Source organism: Oncorhynchus keta, chromosome 27 (assembly GCF_023373465.1).
Source record: "Oncorhynchus keta strain PuntledgeMale-10-30-2019 chromosome 27, Oket_V2, whole genome shotgun sequence".
Classification (NCBI taxonomy): Eukaryota; Metazoa; Chordata; class Actinopteri; order Salmoniformes; family Salmonidae; genus Oncorhynchus; species Oncorhynchus keta.
The window spans coordinates 37,685,835-37,706,961 of NC_068447.1; the positions used below are offsets into that span (position 1 = coordinate 37,685,835).

Here is a 21,127-nt window from a genome sequence, read left to right on the forward strand (position 1 = left end):
TTCTACAGTTTCTATTTGGTTTTAGTCATTTCAATGTCAATTGACAATCGTCCCCCCCTTCCAAAAAATGTCCCTTGGGTCAGATTGAATCGGCTCGCAGGCCTTGAGTTTGACACATGCTCCAAAGACATAAAAAACAAGAACAACAACTACCAAACAAAGCACCAACAAAGCCAACCTCCCTGTAGCCTCGCTACTGTTCTCCCATTAGCTATAAGACCTGCATCCTCTCTCCCCTTTCCAAAATACACACAGCACTCACACAGAAAAAGCCCTTGGGAAGTTAGGAACATTCCAAGGCTGACTGGATATTTATTAAAGATACTCCCTACATGTTCAGTGCAGAAAAAAACATCGACATGAACTCAACTTTAATGTTGTATAGGCCTATTTACTGGCATTGATATTTTACTGTGTTTTCATTCTTCCTGGAGTAGAAGAGAACACTGTTCCACTGTTTTTATTCCTGGAGATTCTGGATGCATCAAAGTGAGACCGGCTGTGTGTGTGTGTGTATATATATGTATTCAGACGTGTGAGCGTGTGTGTGCCTGCCTGACTGCGTCTATGTATATTGGGTAAAATAATACCAGTCAGGAGCCAGGTTTGTCTTTCCATTTCAACACCGTTATCAGGCTGATTTCTCCTGCGAGGGGGCTATTGAAGGAGCAGTTAGATAAAGGAGAGAGAGGGCTGGGTCTGCTCTGGTCCGGCAGGGGGGGTAGTGAGGGCCTGAAGGCGGGGGGTCGTGGAGTGTCCTTTAGACTCCTAGTGCTCGCCTGGATTGGAATGTGTTCTTAAAGCCTCCACTGCTCAAGCAGTGATATTAGGAACTCAAAAAGAACAGGTTCAGCAGTTGCAGAAGATGCCAACGCTGCAACAACAAAGGCTGGCGCAGTGGCTAAAAGGGCCCAGGAGAAACAATTAGCTGCAGCCTGAAGGCCGGGCCATGTCCGATGTCAACAGGTTGCGGGGTTGACATTTAATTGAGATGACTAAAATCGTTGAGGAATGTCATTATGCTCATACATTGGATCATCGTATTGAGGCAACGTGTATGTTGAAGGTCTTGCGAGAGGTGAACTACTATTTACTGTACTTAAGCTTCCAGTCACCATTTCTACTATGCTGATGTGGTGTTTCTATGGTGTAACAGATGATTTGAGGGTGAGGTCAAAATGTCCGACATAAATAATGTTCCTACATGTCAACTCGATTACCTTGTTGGTTCTCTTCTCATGAATATTGTGATTCATCAAAGATGAATCAGAAGCCAGAGCAGTTTGATTAAGGTCTAAGACTAGCTGTAGGGATGTGAAGTACTACTGTACTGTGTGTTTGTGTGTGTCGGGGTTGGGATCAATTAGAATTGAAGGCAGTCAATTCAGGAAGTAAACTAAAATATGCCTTCAATTCAAACTGAGCCCAACCCTGGTGTGTGTGTGGCACTGTCCCTGATCAGCATACTACGTACCTGCTTCATGGTGTCCTGTGTGTCAAGGGCCTCTGGCAGTGGGGTCTAGGGGAAAGTGGGAGAGAAAGAAACATAACCTACTATTACATCATTTCATTATTCCATCATAGAGGTTCCCGTCCAGTCCAGAAAGCCTACAATATCAAGGCATTGCTGAATAATAAGGCCTACAATATTTTATGGCTTCCTCTCATAGGCATTCCAACAGAACTGGTTAAACTGGTTGTTCTCAGAAACCATTGGGTGGGACCAGAAAGATAGGTTGAATGTGAAATATTCTAATGTCTAATGAGATACATACTGTTGTGTTCGGTTTGTTTTCAGTGAGTGTTTTCTATATGTCTACTGGTTCAGGCAATATATGTCCTAAACCCGATGATATATATGGGCAAACCCTCCTCTCAACTCATCAACACTATGCTGTAGCCTAATTCCCACTTCCTATTTTGTTGTTCTATAACTCTTCTTTTATGATCCACTGACAGCCTCTCTAAATGTGTTCCCAAGCCAGCTGCTAAGTTGCATGACATGGATGGACTCCGCTGGCTGAGGTGTCATCGGAGTACACAGTCATTTACAAGGGCTTTGTTCAGGGCATTCTCTCCTCTATCTTCACAGGTCTTGTTTACGCATGAGTAGCTACTGCCTTACCTTGAGGGCCACACAGAAGAAAATGGATTATATAAGACACAGGCCTCACGTTTTCACTGTGTCGCGGTGTGGGATCGCCAGCTCAAATGGTGAAAAATAGAAATATGGAACCTGACGAGTTATTGTCATCTCGTCTCTCTTTGTGTGGGAGTGCTATTGATGGCCTTGTGCTGGGCTTGGGTATCAAATGCAGCTAAAAAAAGAAAATGGTTTGAACACGTCATTTTTCCCTCAGCTCCATTTGCAGTCAAGAAAATAAATAATACAGTATTCTTCTTCTATCCCCTTTTCGTATTTTTGTACTAGATTGCTTTTCTTCTCTTAAGTCGGGTGTTCAATGGCTCCTAGCGTGGAGACCTCTCCACCCTTCATTTCTGTTGACAGAGTAAACTGTGCTGGTCTGTCCTACTGCCAACACTGTCACATGCTCCCAACCAGAGGTACTGCACATTGCCCTTTTCAGCTGTTAGCCAACTCTATAAAATAGACTTAAGTCTCTCTCATATGTTCTGTCGCTTCTGCTCTCTCTCTGCCATGCTGAGAGCAGCAAAACCATGCTTGTAGAGGTGTCACTTCTTGCCTGATGTAGCACTGCACAGACACACCTGTAGGCTATGGTGACTTTGTTTTTTTGTTCCCTTGGAGAAGCCCTTGCATCTTAGAAAACAACTCAAGGAAACAAAGTTGAAGGCCTGGCAGCAGTATGGGGCATACAGTGGGAAATGCCAAATGCCATGTCCCGTCCCTCTTATCAAGAATTGCCCTTTCTTGCTATGTATCTCTTATTATGAAGACCTCTACCAATGTGAGTCATTTTGTCCTGTTTATCTCCAGGAGTCATCACCACCACCCCAGCACTGGTATGCATTGCAATAAGCATGGACATTGGGTTACAGACCTTATTAGCATCTATTCATTCTAGAAAAATGATTCTGTCTGCATTTGCTACTAGTGGAGGTATCAGACCACGCGTGCCATGTGTGTCTTAATTAACTAGAGTTAGCTGGCGCCCAGTGTGAAGCCAGTTTAATTGGGTCTAATGTTGTTGCATGGCGCCTCTGCATTCCAGACACATCATCAAACAGACACAAAGATGAGGTGGAGCCGCAGATGCTTTAGGAATAATGATGTTTGCCTGATCATCTCTAAGGCATGAAGCACTGCACCATGGTTCAAATAAGGCCAACTGAACTCAATCTCCAGTCTAAGTCTATTATTTAACATTTCCATATCCTACTGTATTATCAATGTAATAAGTGTATTTACGAATATCAAACTAAAAACAGGGTATTGGATGTTTAGCTTTTAATATTTTGCAATGCGCCCACAGCTATTGACATGAATAAGATCAAGCATTGATCTATTTATCTATCAGAGGGGTTGTAGTTGTTGAACCTCGAGGGACTAGGTCAAGGTGGATTTAAGGACATTAAGCAGACGGGCTATAGACTAAAACATCATCACCATTGGGTGTCCTAATGAATCAACTATAGGCTACTTGAGGAAGAACAATATACACATAAACAAATAAACAATCTCACTATGCATATGATATTTAGAAGCTTTCCTAAACCATCTTCATTTGTGGGTTCTCAGCCAATCCAGTTGTTACTCGTGAACACAAGATCAGGCTATTAAGTAATATTTCCATTGACGTCCTACCTACAGTAATATGTTACGGCTACTCCATAGACATTGCCAAATATATGTTTTATTTTATTTTATGGACTGTCCACTGACAGGCGACACCTTTGCTTGTTAAGCTGTTATTGATCATATATAAGACCTATGCCTTTTTATAGTCAGGTCATCACAGATTCAGCTAATCACAACTTCTGTAGGTGAATAACTCTAGATTTGTATAATCCTGAGCAATTCAATAACAAAGTCAAAAGCCAAATTTAGATCTTTCACGAGGAGCACTATTCGGAATCTTCCTGTGGCTGGGGGAAAATAGACATTCTTGTCTACCATGTAAACCGAATGGGGGGGGATCAAGGTGAACAATAAACAATGCACTATAAATAACAAGAGTAATAAAATGTTTAAAAAACTGTCTGGGTCTCCACTAGCTTCCTCTCCTCTGCCCCACACCCAGGACTAGTAGTCCCTGTGTCAGTCTGAACCTTCTCCATTCTCACATGCAACGCAGGAAGCTGCTTTTGTTTCGGGGACACACACAGACTGTGTCACAGTGGATGTGGTGAGCCCCCCCCCCCCCCCACACACACTTCTTCCATCAACACAATGTCTGACTCCACAGCCCCGTTCACTCTCCACCTCTGCAGTGAAACACCACCCACACATCTCACCACGCAGACACTAATGCAGTGGCACAATCACATACGATGACGTAAACTTCTATGCTGAAGTGTTGCAGTGTTTTCAAGTGTGACCCGTCTTCCCTCCTCTTGTCGTGCCTATAGTAACTGATTGGTGAAGTGTGCAGTGTGTGCGGAAGGCAGAGAGACAGAGCATGACGGTGACATGCGTGCAGCCACAAGGCAGACTTTCTGTAGAGAATGTTCTACCTCCCACCACGTTATTTTTTGATCAAATACTGTGGTGCTTCATTTCTACCTGGAACGTGAGTCTCACTCTCAAAACACGTCCACGTGATGGGCTATATCATTTATTGAAGGCCTTTTTTTGCTGCGAAAACACTGTCTCAAACTGCCATGGATGTGACTATTTTGAGAATATTTTCAGCCAAGAGCATTACTTTACTTTCTGAAGAAAAGTTGTTTTTATGAAGAATTATATTATGACCCGTGAGCACTCATTATCATCATTATCATCATCATTATCATCATCATTAATCACCATCACTATCGTCAGATCATCATCAAACCATCTCAAAGCTAAACAATAAGCACAAGGCAAGGACAAAAAAGGAATGACGTTACAGATAATGATGAGGATAAGTAGCCGAGTGATGATGATTACCATCATTACAAGATGAGTATACTATTAGCCTGTGCAACTGTAGGTTTTGTAAATAAGAATTTGTTCTTAACTGATTTGCCTAGTTAAATAGAGGTTAAATAAAATAAAAAATAAAGGTATGCTATTATAGGCATGAATAATCACATACCCAACTGATGCCTCGAATGGTCGATGTTTCCACAGAATAATGATCCGGGAAAATTCGATAATTGTAACTCCGGAACAGATGCATATTTTTTCAAGTCAAACAAAACAACTTTCACGGTAACGCATGTCGAAGACGGGAGCACCAAGCATGTCTGTCTACCCGTTACAAAGACCGGACCCACATTACAACAACATAGCATACCGACAGTGGACATTGCACGACCAGTTGAATCGCCACATGTTGCTCTTGTGTCACTAAAGCCAAGTTTCCAACCTGACTGTTAGGCTACTGTGCCTACATCAAAACTCAACCCGGCTGTCACTGCCACCTCGCACTACGTTTCTGGCTGCTGCCTTTGCTCGACCGAGACTCCAACCCACTTTCAATCAGCCTCTGGTCTATCTCAGCACAGGCGCATGATTGTAGCTTTGCGTAAGCACACTTGCTCTCAAATGAGTCCCCGCTGCTTGTCAAGTGATTTCGGAGTCATTCAAATCGGCGGCCTTTTCAGAAGGATCTGATTCTCTTATTCACTGCAGCAAATTACCGGTTTCTTGTTCGTGTTCCCAACATGCAGTTGCGATGACACTTTTGGGAGTCATTCCAATGGCTCTTCTAAACTTTTTGTATATCCTACTTCCCACGGGACAACAACTATGTCGTTGAATCAACGCTGTCTGTTTCCAAGTCATTTCAACCAAAACAATGTGATGACATGACATTGTATTAACGCCGAAAACTTTGTGGGATTTGAAAAAATGCATATATTTAACGGAATTTCGTCTTTTTTTCACCCAACTTTGAACCAAAATCCAATTACAGGATGAACATTTGGGTTGATTTCACATTGAATTCACGTTAGTTGACAACCAAATGGTTCTATATAGTGCCAAATAATGGTTATTTGGCTTGCTACCATATCGGAATCCTTTTTAGTGCTGTGTGGAACCTTTTTGTAAGGTTTTATAAAGAGTAATGCCCAAAAGGTTCTAAATGGAACCTCTATGGTGCTAAAAATAACCCTATCCTAAGGTTCTATATAATAGAAAAAAGGGTTCCGCTATGGTTACAACACTAAAACATCTCCTGTAAAATGTACAGTAACTTACTGGCAGCAATTGGCCAGTAAGTTACTGTAATCCAATTTACGGTACCACAAATGTTACCGAAATCTAATTTACAGTACCAAGTCAGTTACTGTAATCTAATTTACAGTACAAATTACAATTACAGCATATTACTGTAATTACCCATATTACCCAATGCTCTTTGCAAGTTTTCATTTTCACATTTTCTGTCTTCCTGTGACATCGGATCCTGTAGTTGTCCTGGAGGTTAGGCAAGTTTTTTCCAGTATTTTTATTAATGCTTCACAATTTGCACAAATTCATATCTTTCATCGGTTTCTTGTGAGGCCGAGCCCTGCTGTTTTTCATGGAGAGCCCTGTGGTTGCGGGCGGTGCAGTTTCCGTAGCAGGCGACGATACAGCCCAACAAGATGATCTAAATTGTCCATCTGTAAAACTTTCTGAGGGTCTTAGGGGCCAAGCCAAATTTCTTCAGCCTCCTGGGGATACACTGGTCTTCAAAATAATTGTAATTACAACAAGGTATCTTATGATATAGCTCTGATAGTGACAATACCTTACTCAGATATTCACCGTACCTTGATATCTGCTTCCTCTAAATTACTATAACGTCAAAGTAATGATTAATAAAATGTAAGAAAGTTATTTTTATAGTATTTTACTGTAATTACAAGGGATGCAGGTTGGCTGCTAGGCATTTGTATATTACAGAATATTAATGAATACTAGGTGTTTTATATCACTTTCCCTTCTTGGGGCCTTAAGAAAGGCTACAAAACTGGTCGTGATTGCAGGGAAAAACAGATCAAATGCACACACCTCAAAATATGTTAATCAGAAACAACAATACCACATACCCACTAGATTTGCAAAGGTTTTTGGCACTACAAAAATGCAGTATGGAACTGATTTACAGTAAATTACTGGCAGCAATTGGCCTGCAAATTACTGTAGATTTTCAGAATAAGGTTTATAGAATTCCTAAAATACAGTATATTACTAAACTCAGCAAAAAAAGAAACGTCCTCGCACTGTCAACTGCGTTTATTTTCAGCAAACTTAACATGTAAATATTTGTATGAACATAACAAGATTCAACATCTGAACAAGTTCCAAGACATGTGACTTACAGAAATGGAATAATGTGTCCCTGAACAAAGGGGGAGTCAAAATAAAAAGTAACAGTCAGTATCTGGTGTGGCCACCAGATGCATTAAGTACTGCAGTGCATCTCCTCCTCATGGACTGCACCAGATTTGCTAGTTATTGCTGTGAGATGTTACCCCACTCTTCCACCAAGGCCCCTCCAAGTTCCCTGACATTTCTGGGGGGAATGGCCCTAGCCCTCACCCTCTGTTCCAACAGGTCCCAGACGTGCTCAATGGGATTGAGATCCGGGTTCTTCGCTGGCCATCGCAGAACACTGACATTCCTGTATTGCAGGAAATCACGCACAGAACGAGCATTGTCATGCTGGAGGGTCATGTCAGGATGAGCCTGTAGGAAGGGTACCACATGAGGGAGGAGGATGTCTTCCCAGTAACGCACAGAGTTGAGATTGCCTGCAATGACAACAAGCTCAGTCTGATGATGCTGTGACACAGCACCCCAGACCATGACGGACCCTCCACCTCCAAATTGATCCCGCTCCAGAGTACAGGCCTCGGTGTAATGTTCATTCCTTCCACAATAAACGCGAATCCGACCATCACTCCTGGTGAGACAAAACTGTGACTCGTCGGTGAAGAGCACTTTTTGCCAGTTCTGTCTGGTCCAACAACGGTGGGTTTGTGCCCATAGACAACGTTGTTGCCGGGGATGTCTGGTGAGGACCTGCTTACAACAGGCATACAAGCCCTCAGTCCAGCCTCTCTCAGCCTATTGCGGACAGTCTGAGCACTGATGGATGGATTGTGCGTTCCTGGTGTAACTTGGGCAGTTGTTGTTGCCATCCTATACCTGTCCCTTAGGGGTGATTTTCAGATTTAGCGATCCTGTGCAGGTGTTGTTACACATGTTACACGCCCCTGCGTGGATGATCAGCTGTATGTCCTGTCTCCCTGTAGCTCTATCTTAGGCGTCTCACAATACGGACATTGGAATTTATTGCCCTGGCCACATCTGTAGTCCTCATGCCTCCTTGCAGAATGCCTAAGGCACATTCATGCAGATGAGCAGGGACCCTGGGCATCTTTTTTTTTGTGTTTTTCAGTCAGTAAAAAGGCCTCTTTAGTGTCCTACATTTTCCTAACTGTGACCTTAATCGCCTACCACCTGTAAGCGTCTGTTAGTGTCTTAACGACCGTTCCACAGGTACATGTTCATTAATTGTTTATGGTTCATTGAACAAGCATGGGAAACTGTGTTTTAACCCTTTACAATGAAGATCTGTGAAGTTATTTGGATTTTTCGAATTATATTTGAAAGACAGGGTCCTGAAAAAGGGATGTTGTCGCTGAGTTTATATTCTGTGAGGGTAAAGCATTTCCTCTCACGGGTGCAACAAATATAGCCTCTTACAAGGCACACCTTAAAATATGTTCTTGAGCCCGAAACTCTTTCCTCGCCCACAACATCTTCCCACAATGCACCATAATTAGTTATGAAGGTATACAATGAAGGTACACTGAAGGTATTTTACTGTGCATTCTACCGTATTTCACTGTTGAAATTACAGAAACGTCTTACAGTGAACCCTTTTCGGAGCTATATTATAGAAAAAAAAATGAATGGTTCTACAAAGGTTCTTTTTAGAACCATACAGTGTTTCTTACTCTGGTTTAATAGCCATATTAAATGGTTATAATTCCATTGGTTTTATTATTGTTTTTATGAACAATTTTTATCAGGAATGCTAGCTTTGGTACGTCTGGTGATTCCTGAGGAGAGAATTGAGAACTACTGACTTAATTAACCATTCTCACAAGACACCTTCACTGACCATAGTCATATGTAACATCTAAAGGCATAACACAACAGATTAGACCAACTGGAATGACTCCCGGTTGCACTAAAAGAGCTGTGAGAAAACCACGTCCCAAAATATTAGAATGACCCACCGGCCCTACATTTTAGTTATCACTAAAAGAGCTGTGAGAAAACCACGTCCCAAAATATTAGAATGACCCACCGGCCCTACATTTTAGTTATCACTAAAAGAGCTGTGAGAAAACCACGTCCCAAAATATTAGAATGACCCACCGGCCCTACATTTTAGTTATCACTAAAAGAGCTGTGAGAAAACCACGTCCCAAAATATTAGAATGACCCACCGGCCCTATATTTTAGTTATCACTAAAAGAGCTGTGAGAAAACCACGTCCAAAAATATTAGAATGACCCACCGGCCCTACATTTTAGTTATCACTAAAAGAGCTGTGAGAAAACCACGTCCCAAAATATTAGAATGACCCACCGGCCCTACATTTTAGTTATCACTAAAAGAGCTGTGAGAAAACCACGTCCCAAAATATTAGAATGACCCACCGGCCCTACATTTTAGTTATCACTAAAAGAGCTGTGAGAAAACCACGTCCCAAAATATTAGAATGACCCACCGGCCCTACATTTTAGTTATCACTAAAAGAGCTGTGAGAAAACCACGTCCCAAAATATTAGAATGACCCACAGGCCCTACATTTTAGTTATCACTAAAAGAGCTGTGAGAAAACCACGTCCCAAAATATTAGAATGACCCACCGGCCCTACATTTTAGTTATCACTAAAAGAGCTGTGAGAAAACCACGTCCCAAAATATTAGAATGACCCACCGGCCCTACATTTTAGTTATCACTAAAAGAGCTGTGAGAAAACCACGTCCCAAAATATTAGAATGACCCACCGGCCCTTCATTTTAGTTATCACTAAAAGAGCTGTGAGAAAACCACGTCCCAAAATATTAGAATGACCCACCGGCCCTACATTTTAGTTATCACTAAAAGAGCTGTGAGAAAACCACGTCCCAAAATATTAGAATGACCCACCGGCCCTATATTTTAGTTATCACTAAAAGAGCTGTGAGAAAACCACGTCCCAAAATATTAGAATGACCCACCGGCCCTACATTTTAGTTATCACTAAAAGAGCTGTGAGAAAACCACGTCCCAAAATATTAGAATGACCCACCGGCCCTACATTTTAGTTATCACTAAAAGAGCTGTGAGAAAACCACGTCCCAAAACATTAGAATGACCCACCCATTTGGGTCAGTATCCATCACCTTCCCAATGAACCATTGAGGAACCCATTTTTGTGTGTGTATAGTGGTAATTTCCTACTGATTTATGGGTTATTTTTGACATGAGTAAATTTGCTCTGGCAAAGTCTCTCTCTCTGTCTCTGTCTCTCTGTCTCTCTGTCTCTCTGTCTCTCTGTCTCTGTCTGTCTCTCTCTCTCTCTCTCTCTCTCTGTCTCTCTGTCTCTCTGTCTCTCTGTCTCTCTGTCTCTCTGTCTCTGTCTGTCTCTCTCTCTGTCTCTGTCTCTCTGTCTCTCTCTCTCTCTGTGTCTCTGTCTCTCTGTCTCTCTCTCTCTGTCTCTCTGTCTCTCTGTCTCTGTCTGTCTCTCTCTCTCTCTCTGTCTCTGTCTCTCTGTCTCTCTCTCTCTCAATTCAATTCAATTCAATTCAAGGGCTTTATTGGCATGGGAAACATGTGTTAACATTGCCAAAGCAAGTGAGGTAGACAACATACAAAGTGAATATATAAAGTGAAAAACAACAAAAATTAACAGTAAACATTACACATACAACTCTCTGTCTCTGTCTCTCTGTCTCTCTCTCTCTCTCTCTCTCTCTCTCTCTCTCTCTCTGTCTCTGTCTCTCTGTCTCTCTCTCTCTCTGTCTCTGTCTCTCTGCCTCTCTCTCTCTCTCTGTCTCTGTCTCTCTGTCTCTCTCTCTCTGTCTCTGTCTCTCTGTCTCTCTGTCTCTCTCTCTCTCTCTCTCTCTCTCTCTCTCTCTCTCTCTCTCTCTCTCTCTCTCTCTCTCTGTCTCTGTCTCTCTGTCTCTCTGTCTCTCTGTCTCTCTGTCTCTGTCTGTCTCTCTCTCTCTCTCTCTCTGTCTCTGTCTCTCTGTCTCTCTGTCTCTCTGTCTCTCTGTCTCTGTCTGTCTCTCTCTGTCTCTCTCTCTCTGTCTCTGTCTCTCTGTCTCTCTCTCTCTCTCTCTGTCTCTGTCTCTCTGTCTCTCTCTCTCTCTCTCTCTCTCTCTCTCTCTCTCTCTCTCTGTCTCTGTCTGTCTGTCTCTCTCTCTCTCTCTGTCTCTGTCTCTCTGTCTCTCTCTCTCTCTGTCTCTGTCTCTCTGTCTCTCTCTCTCTCTGTCTCTCTCTCTCTGTCTCTCTCTCTCTCTCTCTCTCTCTCTCTCTCTCTCTCTCTCTCTCTCTCTCTCTCTCTCTCTCTCTCTCTCTCTCTCTCTCTCAATCTCTCTCTCCGCCCCCTCCCTCTCTTTCTCACTCTCTCTCTCTCCCTTTCTGTGTGTGTGTGTGTCTGCATGTCGGCGTGTCTGTCTGCCTGCGTGTGTGTGTAGGATTGGGGTGTGTGGACACTTATCAGAGTGGCCCCAGCTGTCTGTCTAACCATGCAGTAGGCCACAGACACGTGGACACAGACAGATTAACTGCCTCAGGACAGGGACAGACAAAAACAACAGGGGAGGCATAGTTACAGGACGGACAGCAAGAGTGGTTCTCCCCCAATACACCCTACATAGAACAACTCTGCTATGAAGTCTTATGAACTATTTCAAAGTCTGATGTGATTAATCATGTGGGTTTCACAGACCTTTCTTGAAACCCAGCACACAACCTGTTGAACCGGAATTACCTGTAGCCTAATTATTAAGTGCGTAATGGTATTCAAATATTATTATTATAAATATGCATGTCATCATACAGTGTCTGTAAAACATTACAGTGTATCCAAGTGCTGTTTCTTTCTGGACATTTAATGCTTGATTTAAACAAACAAAAAAGTTGAATTGTAAAAGTGGCAAATTTCGCTATAGTGAATTCAACACTCCAACTCTTTCCTCACAATTCAGATAACACTCTTATCCTTCTTTTAAATATGTTCATGTTTGTATTATGAAGAAGGAGAACTCGTGGTTGTCTTGGTGACCTGATGTATAAAGAGATAACTTACTTCCCCCTCCTCTGGTGTTATCCGTCTGGACGGCAACAAGATAGATTTGAAGAAGGTATCCATGGAGAACATGGCTGAAGCCGTTGCTAAGTGAAAGAGAAGAGCGAGGAAAAACAAATTAATGTATTTTCCTATACATTTTCCTCTAGTAATGTTCTGTGGAAACACAATATGTTTGGTTCTGTTTTTCTGTCATGCCCTGGCCTGGGGGACAGTTTCAGGAGATGTACAGTACCGTTCAAAAGTTTGGGGTCAATTTCCTTGTTTTTCAAAGAAAAGCTTATTTTTTTGTCCATTAATAAATAACTTCAAATTGATCATAAATACAGTGTAGACATTGTTAATGTTGTAAATGACTATTGTTACTGGAAACGGCTGATTCTTTAATGGAATATCTACATAGGCGTACAGAGGCCCATTATCAGCAACCATCACTCCTGTGTTCCAATGGCATGTTGTGTTAGCTAATCCAAGGTTAGAATTTTAAAAGGCTAATTGATCATTAGAAAACCCTTTTGTAATTATGTTAGCACAGCTGAAAATTGTTGTTCTGATTTAAACTTGTCAGTCTATTCTTGTTCTGAGAAATTAAGGCTATTCCATGCGAGAAACTGCCAAGAAACTGAAGATCTCGTACAACACTGTGTACTACTCCCTTCACAAAACAGCGCAAACGGTCTCTAACCAGAATAGAAAGAGGAGTGGGAGGCCCCGGTGCACAACTGAGCAAGAGGACAAGTACATTAGAGTGTCTAGTTTGAGAAACTGACGCCTCACAAGTCCTCAACTTGCAGCTTCATTAAATAGTACACGCAAAAATACACAGACACTGGACAGAGGAAAGGCCAGCACAGTCACTGGATCTCAACCCCATTGAGCTGTTGTGGGAGCAGCTTGACTGTTGGTATGTAAAAAGTGCCCATCAAGCCAATCCAATTTGTGGGAGGTGCTTCTGGAACTATGGAGTGAAATCTCTTCAGATTACCTCAACAAATTGACAACTAGAATGACAAAGGTCTGCAAGGCTGTAATTATTAGACAAAAGCAGAGTTTGAAGGACACAATTATTATTTCAATGAAATATCATTATTTATAAACTTGTCAACGTCTTGACTATATTTCCTATTCATTTTGCAACTAATCTCATGTATGTTTTCATGGAAAACAACGACATTTCTAAGTGACCCCAAACTTTCGAACGGTAGTGTAAATCAGTATAATGTCAGGCTGGACAGACCCTTGACTTGGTCTCCGTCCTAAATGGCACCCTATTCCTTATACAGTGCACTACTTTTGACCAGGGCCGGCATAGGGCTCTGGTCAAAAGTAGGGCACTATGCAGGAAATAGGGTGCCATTTCAGACGCACTCTTGCTCTCTCCCACCAACAGTAGCACAACGTAATGTGGTCATTTCATGATTCTCACCTGTGACATGGTTACATTATAAGGCTTGTTCGTAGATCCCAGCCATTGTTCCAGCAGAGAGATGCCCTTCCTGGGCTGACCCCACTGATGGTGTCACAGCTCATGCTCTCCGCCTCTTTCTAGTTACTAAGCTGCCTCAGTTACTACTCTGTCTTGTGTCATTCTATATAGCCACTGAGGAGATATACCCTGGACCTTGAGAAGAGATAGAGTTTATCTGAAAGGCTGAATATCTCAGGGTGTCTCAGCTTCTTTATCTCGACCCAGACACCTGTTCTTTTTCTTCAAAGTATTTTTCTGTTGTATTTTTCTGATATCACCTCTCCTCATCATCCTCTCCCTAGACTGTAGGTGAGAAAGTTATTTAGGGTGGTCACAAAACGCAGTGTGCTGCCTAGTACAACAAGCATCTGACCCTAAAATAGCACCCATTAAAAACCAGTAGTCTACGTGAAATGTCTCAACCCTTCAAAGCGGGCTAAGAAACCTCTCCCTGTAGTTCGGACGAAAACAATACACCTGAAAAGCAGGCAATAACAATTTCTTACCAAATATGTCTTCCTGAGGACTGTGAAGAATGTTTTGTCTATCTGCGATCCTGCTTAGAGAAGATCAAAAATTCCCAAACATAAAAAAACAAATAAACTAAAAGTAGAGTCTCTGGCAGAGACATACACAGAACAAGCTAAGGAAGGCTGAGTGAGGCTCTAGTGTTTGTCTTCCAGGGACATCAAGATGCCAGTTTAAGAATGCTCATAGCGAAGAAGGAATCCAGTTTTCATTTGTATGACCTCCTCAGGGAATGTCAACACGTCAGTTTGTTCGATAAGGAATAACACATGCTGTAGCTAGCTGCTAGACTCCATCAGATAGCATCTCACAGAGCGACTTGCACAGTGCACAGTCCAGTGTCATGAGGGCTGCAAATGTTTGTTATGTTTCAACTCGGTAGTTCAACAGTTTTGGTTGACTGGTTTAGGCCTACTTACAAAGCTTTTACTGATACACGGTTGATGTGGTAAAAATACATCACACCTATTTAATGACCCACAGCTGATCTCAAACCACGTGTTAGGACTGAGGGCATAACGATAATTCAATCTTTTAAACAAATGATTGCAACACATTGAAACAAAAGCCAGTAAACATTGTGAGCTCAGAACTGCTAGCTGGGCCTTGTATAGTATAGGCCCTAAGAGATGGCCAAACAGTAACCAGCGAGCATCATCAAGCACTGCCTCAATAAATATTGTCATCCTCTGAGGTTAATGTGTGTCCCTTCCCTCCACTTCACCACCAGTCACAGTCTGAGTCATTGTGGATGTTGTCAAAATGTCCCCAACCTCATTTGGACTTTCTTCCATTTTGGGAATTTAATGCTGCCACCTAGTGAATACACCCTCACAGTACGGTCTGAGTCACCTTTCCCAAATCATATCTACTTGTGGATTTATATTAAGTGATTAAAAAAAATACAAATATTTGAGGGGAGACACATTATTTGCTCATTTGTTATTCAATTTGCACATTTATTACAGGTTCATTTGTTAATTTCAATTTAGGAATACTGAATTAGTTTTCTTCTGTATCTAAACTGTTAATCACCATTGATTTACAGATTGAATTAACAAAGAAAGAGTCCCATGGTCTGGTGTTCTTTCCCCACAACAAGCTTGTCATCAGCTCATCAGATTGATAAGTGTGTGTGTGTGTGTGTGTGTGTGTGTGTGTGTGTGTGTGTGTGTGTGTGTGTGTGTGTGTGTGTGTGTGTGTGTGTGTGTGTGTGTGTGTGTGTGTGTGTGTGTGTGTGTGTGTGTGTGTGTGTGTGTGTGCAGTTCCTCTGGGAAAGGGAGTGGAATTTCCTGCATCTACGCCCATTTGGAATGTGCTCTTAGCATGCTGTCTTTGTTGTGCGTCAGTGTTACAACGGTCTCTAAAATGTGCACAGACACACAAACGTATAGTACTTTTGAGGACAAGCACCTCATGGGAGCAAAACACCAGACGTTTATACCATGGGACTTCTTCCTTTTCCTTGAAACATGTACCTACAGAACCATACATAGTATGTACGATTGTATTGCTGTTTTAGGCTTATTTATCTGTTCACACCCTCCCTCTCACCTTTTCCTTCCTATTGTCTCCCTAGGCCAGTTAGCAAGTAGGGAGAGGATGGCAGAGTATTTATTCACCCGACCCTACGCTCATAGAGGAAGACAAGTAGATAGTGATAAGAAATGGAGAGAAGGTGTTAGAAACAGATGTAATGTGAGAGATGACTATAATTAAGCAATATCAAATCAAATCAAAGTTTATTTGTCACGTGCGCCGAATACAACAGGTGTAATAGACCTTACAGTGAAATGCTTACTTACAGGCTCTAACCAATAGTGCAACAAAGGTATTTGGTGAACAATAGGTAAGTAAAGAAATTAAACAACAGTAAAAAGATAGGCTATATACAGTAGCGAGGCTATAAAAGTAGTGAGGCTACATAGAGACACCGGTTAGTCAGGCTGATTGAGGTAGTATGTACATGTAGATATGGTTAAAGTGACTATGCATATATGCAATAAGCCTAAGCGGAGTGCCTGGATACAGCCTTTAGCCATGGTACGGCCATATACCACAAACCCAGAGGAGCCCTATTGCTATAATAAACTCGTTACCAACATAAGTAGAACAGTAAAGTATTTTTGAGCCATAGCTATGGTATGTTAGTGGTTAGAGCGTTGGACTAGTAACCGAAAGGTTGCAAGTTTGAATCCCCGAGCTGACAAGGTACAAATCTATCGTTCTGCATACTGAACAGGCAGTTAACCCACTGTTCCTAGGCCGTCATTGAAAATAAGAATTTGTTCTTAACTGACTTGCCTAGTTAAATAAAAAGGTTTAAAAAAAAATGTTGTCTGGTATACACATGACTGAAATGCTGTTTCAGCCAATCAGCATGCAGGACCCAAACTACCCGGTTTATAATTAAGCAATAAGGCCCAAGGGGCTGTGGTATATGCATCGTGCCTAAGAACAGCCCTTTGCTGTGGTATATTGGCCATATTTCACAAACCCCCGAGGTGACATTGATATTAAAATTAGGGCAGTAAAAATAAATGTTTTGTCATATCTGTGGTATACGGTCTGATTTACCACGTCTGTCAGCCAATCAGCATTCATGGCTCAGACCACCCAGTTTATAATGTTTAATAGATACCTGTTTCATGGGTATCCCTTTGTCTCTCTTTCATTTGGGTCTCTCCTTATACCTCACTGAAATGCTTATTGGTGTTGCCCACCTTCACATTCTAAAAGACAACTGATAACCTTTGAAAGTGCCGTGTCTGAGAAGCAGCACATGGGGATATTGGGGCCATCTGCTCCTGATTATCTTAATCTTGGTTTGGTGTCACATAAATGTACATCAATATCAAATTCATCCTTAAGTGTATTATGAGTACATTGTGCCCCCATCAAAAAAAAGTACCAAACTAACTTATCCTCGATTATTACCACAATGAGTACAAATGATTACTTATTTTGCCCAAAGCTCATGATATTTCTGTAATTTGAACATGTGTGATAACAGACTAAAATCTTTTTACCTGATACCTCTTCTGCCATGTTTCAGCCTCCGTGTTCTGTTCTGAGAGCCCAAAGCTGTCTTTCTCTTTCACTCTCCTCTCCTGTCCTTTTGATATGACAACTGATGGTGTATCACAGTTTGGGTTTGTGAGCTTTGTGTGTGTGTGTGTGTGTGTGTGCCAGCTTCCTGTGGCTGTCTGATTGGATATGACTAGTGTGCTCTAGGGGCTTGGGGTGTCAGCATAGTGGCGGGTAGAGGGGGAGGTAGACAACACTGTGGCAGTCCTAAAATGGCCCCCTACTCTGCGACACCACCAAAGTAGGCTACTACCCATTTCACTGCACCTATCCTGTGTACTTGACAATATTATTATTATATATTTCTTTACTACAGTTGTACTCACCTGGATATGATGCATTGGAATGGAGGCTATAGTGATGAGTCAGGGGCAAGAAACATCTATGAATCAGTGTCCCTGCAGCCAAAATATGTTTCACTTCTACAGCATTATAACAGTCATTGCTAAAGCAAAGCAAGGATGTGGTTTACATCTGTGAAAGACTGTTGAGTACACACTATGATAACCAACCTGGAAAGACAAGCTATGTCTGTCTCGATCCTACTTGTAATAGTCAATTAATAAAACCACATCATTTGCTGTGAATGCTGTAGAATTAAGATATATTTATCGGCTCTCATTTAGCCAGGAACAATTTAAAATTCAATCACATATAACGTGATTTACGGTCGAGAGATGACTGTTCGTTTGCTTGCTGTTTGCAACTTGGATTTTTTTTAAATTATTTTACTCTCTCAGCTATATAATCCTAGTTATAATCCAGTTCCGCACTAGACTTTATCACTTTAACATCTATGATTTTGTTGTTGTTGTTTGTTTTAGTTTGAGGTGCTCTACACTTGTTCCCACACTTCTACTCTACCTTCTACTCTACCTTCTACCCTACATTCTACCCTACCTTCTACCCTACATGCTACCCTATATTCTACCCTACATTCTACCCTACCTTCTACTCTACCTGCTACCCTACCTTCTACCCTACCTTCTACCCTACCTTCTACTCTACCTGCTACCCTACCTTCTACCCTACATTCTACCCTACCTTCTACTCTACCTGCTACCCTACCTTCTACCCTACCTTCTACTCTACCTGCTACCTTACCTTCTACCCTACCTTCTACCCTACCTTCTACTCTACCTGCTACTTCACCTTCTACCCTACATGCTACCCTACATTCTACCCTACATTCTACCCTACCTGCTACCCTACCTTCTACCCTACCTTCTACCCTACATGCTACCCTACATTCTACCCTACATTCTACCCTACCTGCTACCCTACCTTCTACCCTACTTTCTACCCCACATGCTACCCTACATTCTACCCTACCTGCTACCCTACCTTCTACCCTACATGCTACCCTACATTCTACCCTACCTTCTACCCTACATGCTACCCTACATTCTACCCTACCTTCTACCCTACCTGCTACCCTATATTCTACCCTACATTCTACCCTACATGCTACCCTACATTCTACCCTACATTCTACCCTACCTGCTACCCTACCTTCTACCCTACCTTCTACCCTACCTTCTACCCTACCTTCTACTCTACCTGCTACCTTACCTTCTACCCTACCTTCTACCCTACATTCTACCCTACCTTCTACCCTACATGCTACCCTACATTCTACCCTACATTCTACCCTACCTGCTACCCTACCTTCTACCCTACCTTCTACCCCACATGCTACCCTACATTCTACCCTACCTGCTACCTTACCTTCTACCCTACCTTCGACCCTACCTGCTACCTTACCTTCTACCCTACCTTCTAATCTACCTGCTACCTTACCTTCTACCCTACCTTCTACCCTACCTTCTACTCTACCTGCTACCCTACCTTCTACCCTACATTCTACCCTACATTCTACCCTACCTGCCACCCTACCTTCTACCCTACCTTCTACTCTACCTGCTACCCTACCTTCTACCATACCTTCTACCCTACCTTCTACTCTACCTGCTACCTTACCTTCTACCCTACCTTCTACCCTACATTCTACCCTACCTTCTACCCTACCTTCTACCCTACCTTCTACCCTACCTTCTACCCTACCTTCTAATCTACCTGCTACCCTACCTTCTACCATACCTTCTACCCTACCTTCTACTCTACCTGCTACCTTACCTTCTACCCTACCTTCTACCCTACCTTCTACCCTACCTTCTACCCTACCTTCTACTCTACCTGTTACCCTACCTTCTACCCTACCTTCTACTCTACCTGTACCCTACCTGCTACCCTACCTTCTACCATACCTTCTATGCTACCTGTACCCTATCTTCTACTCTACCTGCTACCCTACCTTCTACCCAACCCGTACCCAAACCTCTACCCTACCTGCTACCCTACCCTCTACCATACCTTCTACCCTACCTTCTACCTTACCAATCTACCCAACCTGCTACCCTACACCCACCCTACCTGCCACCCTACCTTCTACCCTACCTTCTACCCTACCTTCTACTCTACCTGCTACCCTACCTTCTACCCTACCTGCTACCCTACCTCTACCCTACCTTCTACCCTACCTGCTACCTTACCTTCTACCCTACCTGCTACCCTACCTTCACCCTACCCTTACCCTAGCTTCTACCCTACCTTCTACCCTACCTTCTACTCTACCTGCTACCGTACCTTCTACCCTACCTTCTACCCTACCTTCTACTCTACCTGCTACCCTACCTTCTACCCTACATTCTACCCTACATTCTACCCTACCTGCTACCCTACCTTCTACCCTACCTTCTACTCTACCTGCTACCCTACCTTCTACCCTACCTTCTACCCTACCTTCTACTCTACCTGCTACTTCACCTTCTACCCTACATGCTACCCTACATTCTACCCTACATTCTACCCTACCTGCTACCCTACCTTCTACCCTACCTTCTACCCTACATGCTACCCTACATTCTACCCTACATTCTACCCTACCTGCTACCCTACCTTCTACCCTACCTTCTACCCCACATGCTACCCTACATTCTACCCTACCTGCTACCCTACCTTCTACCCTACATGCTACCCTACATTCTACCCTACCTTCTACCCTACATGCTACCCTACATTCTACCCTACATTCTACCCTACCTGCTACCCTACCTTCTACCCTACCTTCTACCCTACATGCTACCCTACATTCTACCCTACATTCTACCCTACCTGCTACCCTACCTTCTACCCTACTTTCTACCCCACATGCTACCCTACATTCTACCCTACCTGCTACCCTACCTTCTACCCTACATGCTACCCTACATTCTACCCTACCTTCTACCCTACATGCTACCCTACATTCTACCCTACATTCTACCCTACCTGCTACCCTACCTTCTACCCTACCTTCTACCCTACCTTCTACCCTACATGCTACCCTACCTTCTACCCTACCTGCTACCTTACCTTCTACCCTACCTTCGACCCTACCTGCTACCTTACCTTCTACCCTACCTTCTAATCTACCTGCTACCTTACCTTCTACCCTACCTTCTACCCTACCTTCTACTCTACCTGCTACCCTACCTTCTACCCTACATTCTACCCTACATTCTACCCTACCTGCCACCCTACCTTCTACCCTACCTTCTACTCTACCTG

General features: G+C 42.7%; 1 protein-coding gene across 7 annotated transcripts in view; it reads right to left on the reverse strand.

The window, feature by feature from the left end:
- LOC118360324 (rap guanine nucleotide exchange factor 3-like) overlaps window positions 1–17,601 on the reverse strand; it is a 46,108-nt gene extending 28,507 nt beyond the window's left edge. For 3 of the 7 annotated variants that reach the window (XM_052482363.1, XM_052482357.1, XM_052482358.1), the window contains exons 1-3: window positions 17,461–17,601; window positions 12,436–12,521; window positions 1,475–1,519 (exon numbers count right to left, since the gene is read on the reverse strand). In XM_052482363.1, coding sequence (XP_052338323.1) covers window positions 1,475–1,519; window positions 12,436–12,521; window positions 17,461–17,479 — 150 coding nt within the window. In that variant the 5' untranslated portion in view covers window positions 17,480–17,601. Of the gene's footprint in view, window positions 1–1,474; window positions 1,520–5,219; window positions 5,871–12,435; window positions 12,522–13,861; window positions 14,207–14,409; window positions 14,665–17,460 lie in introns of those variants that run through there. The other 4 variants (XM_052482361.1, XM_052482360.1, XM_052482359.1 and 1 more) reach the window with 4 other exon arrangements.
- Window positions 17,602–21,127: the final 3,526 nt, after the last annotated feature.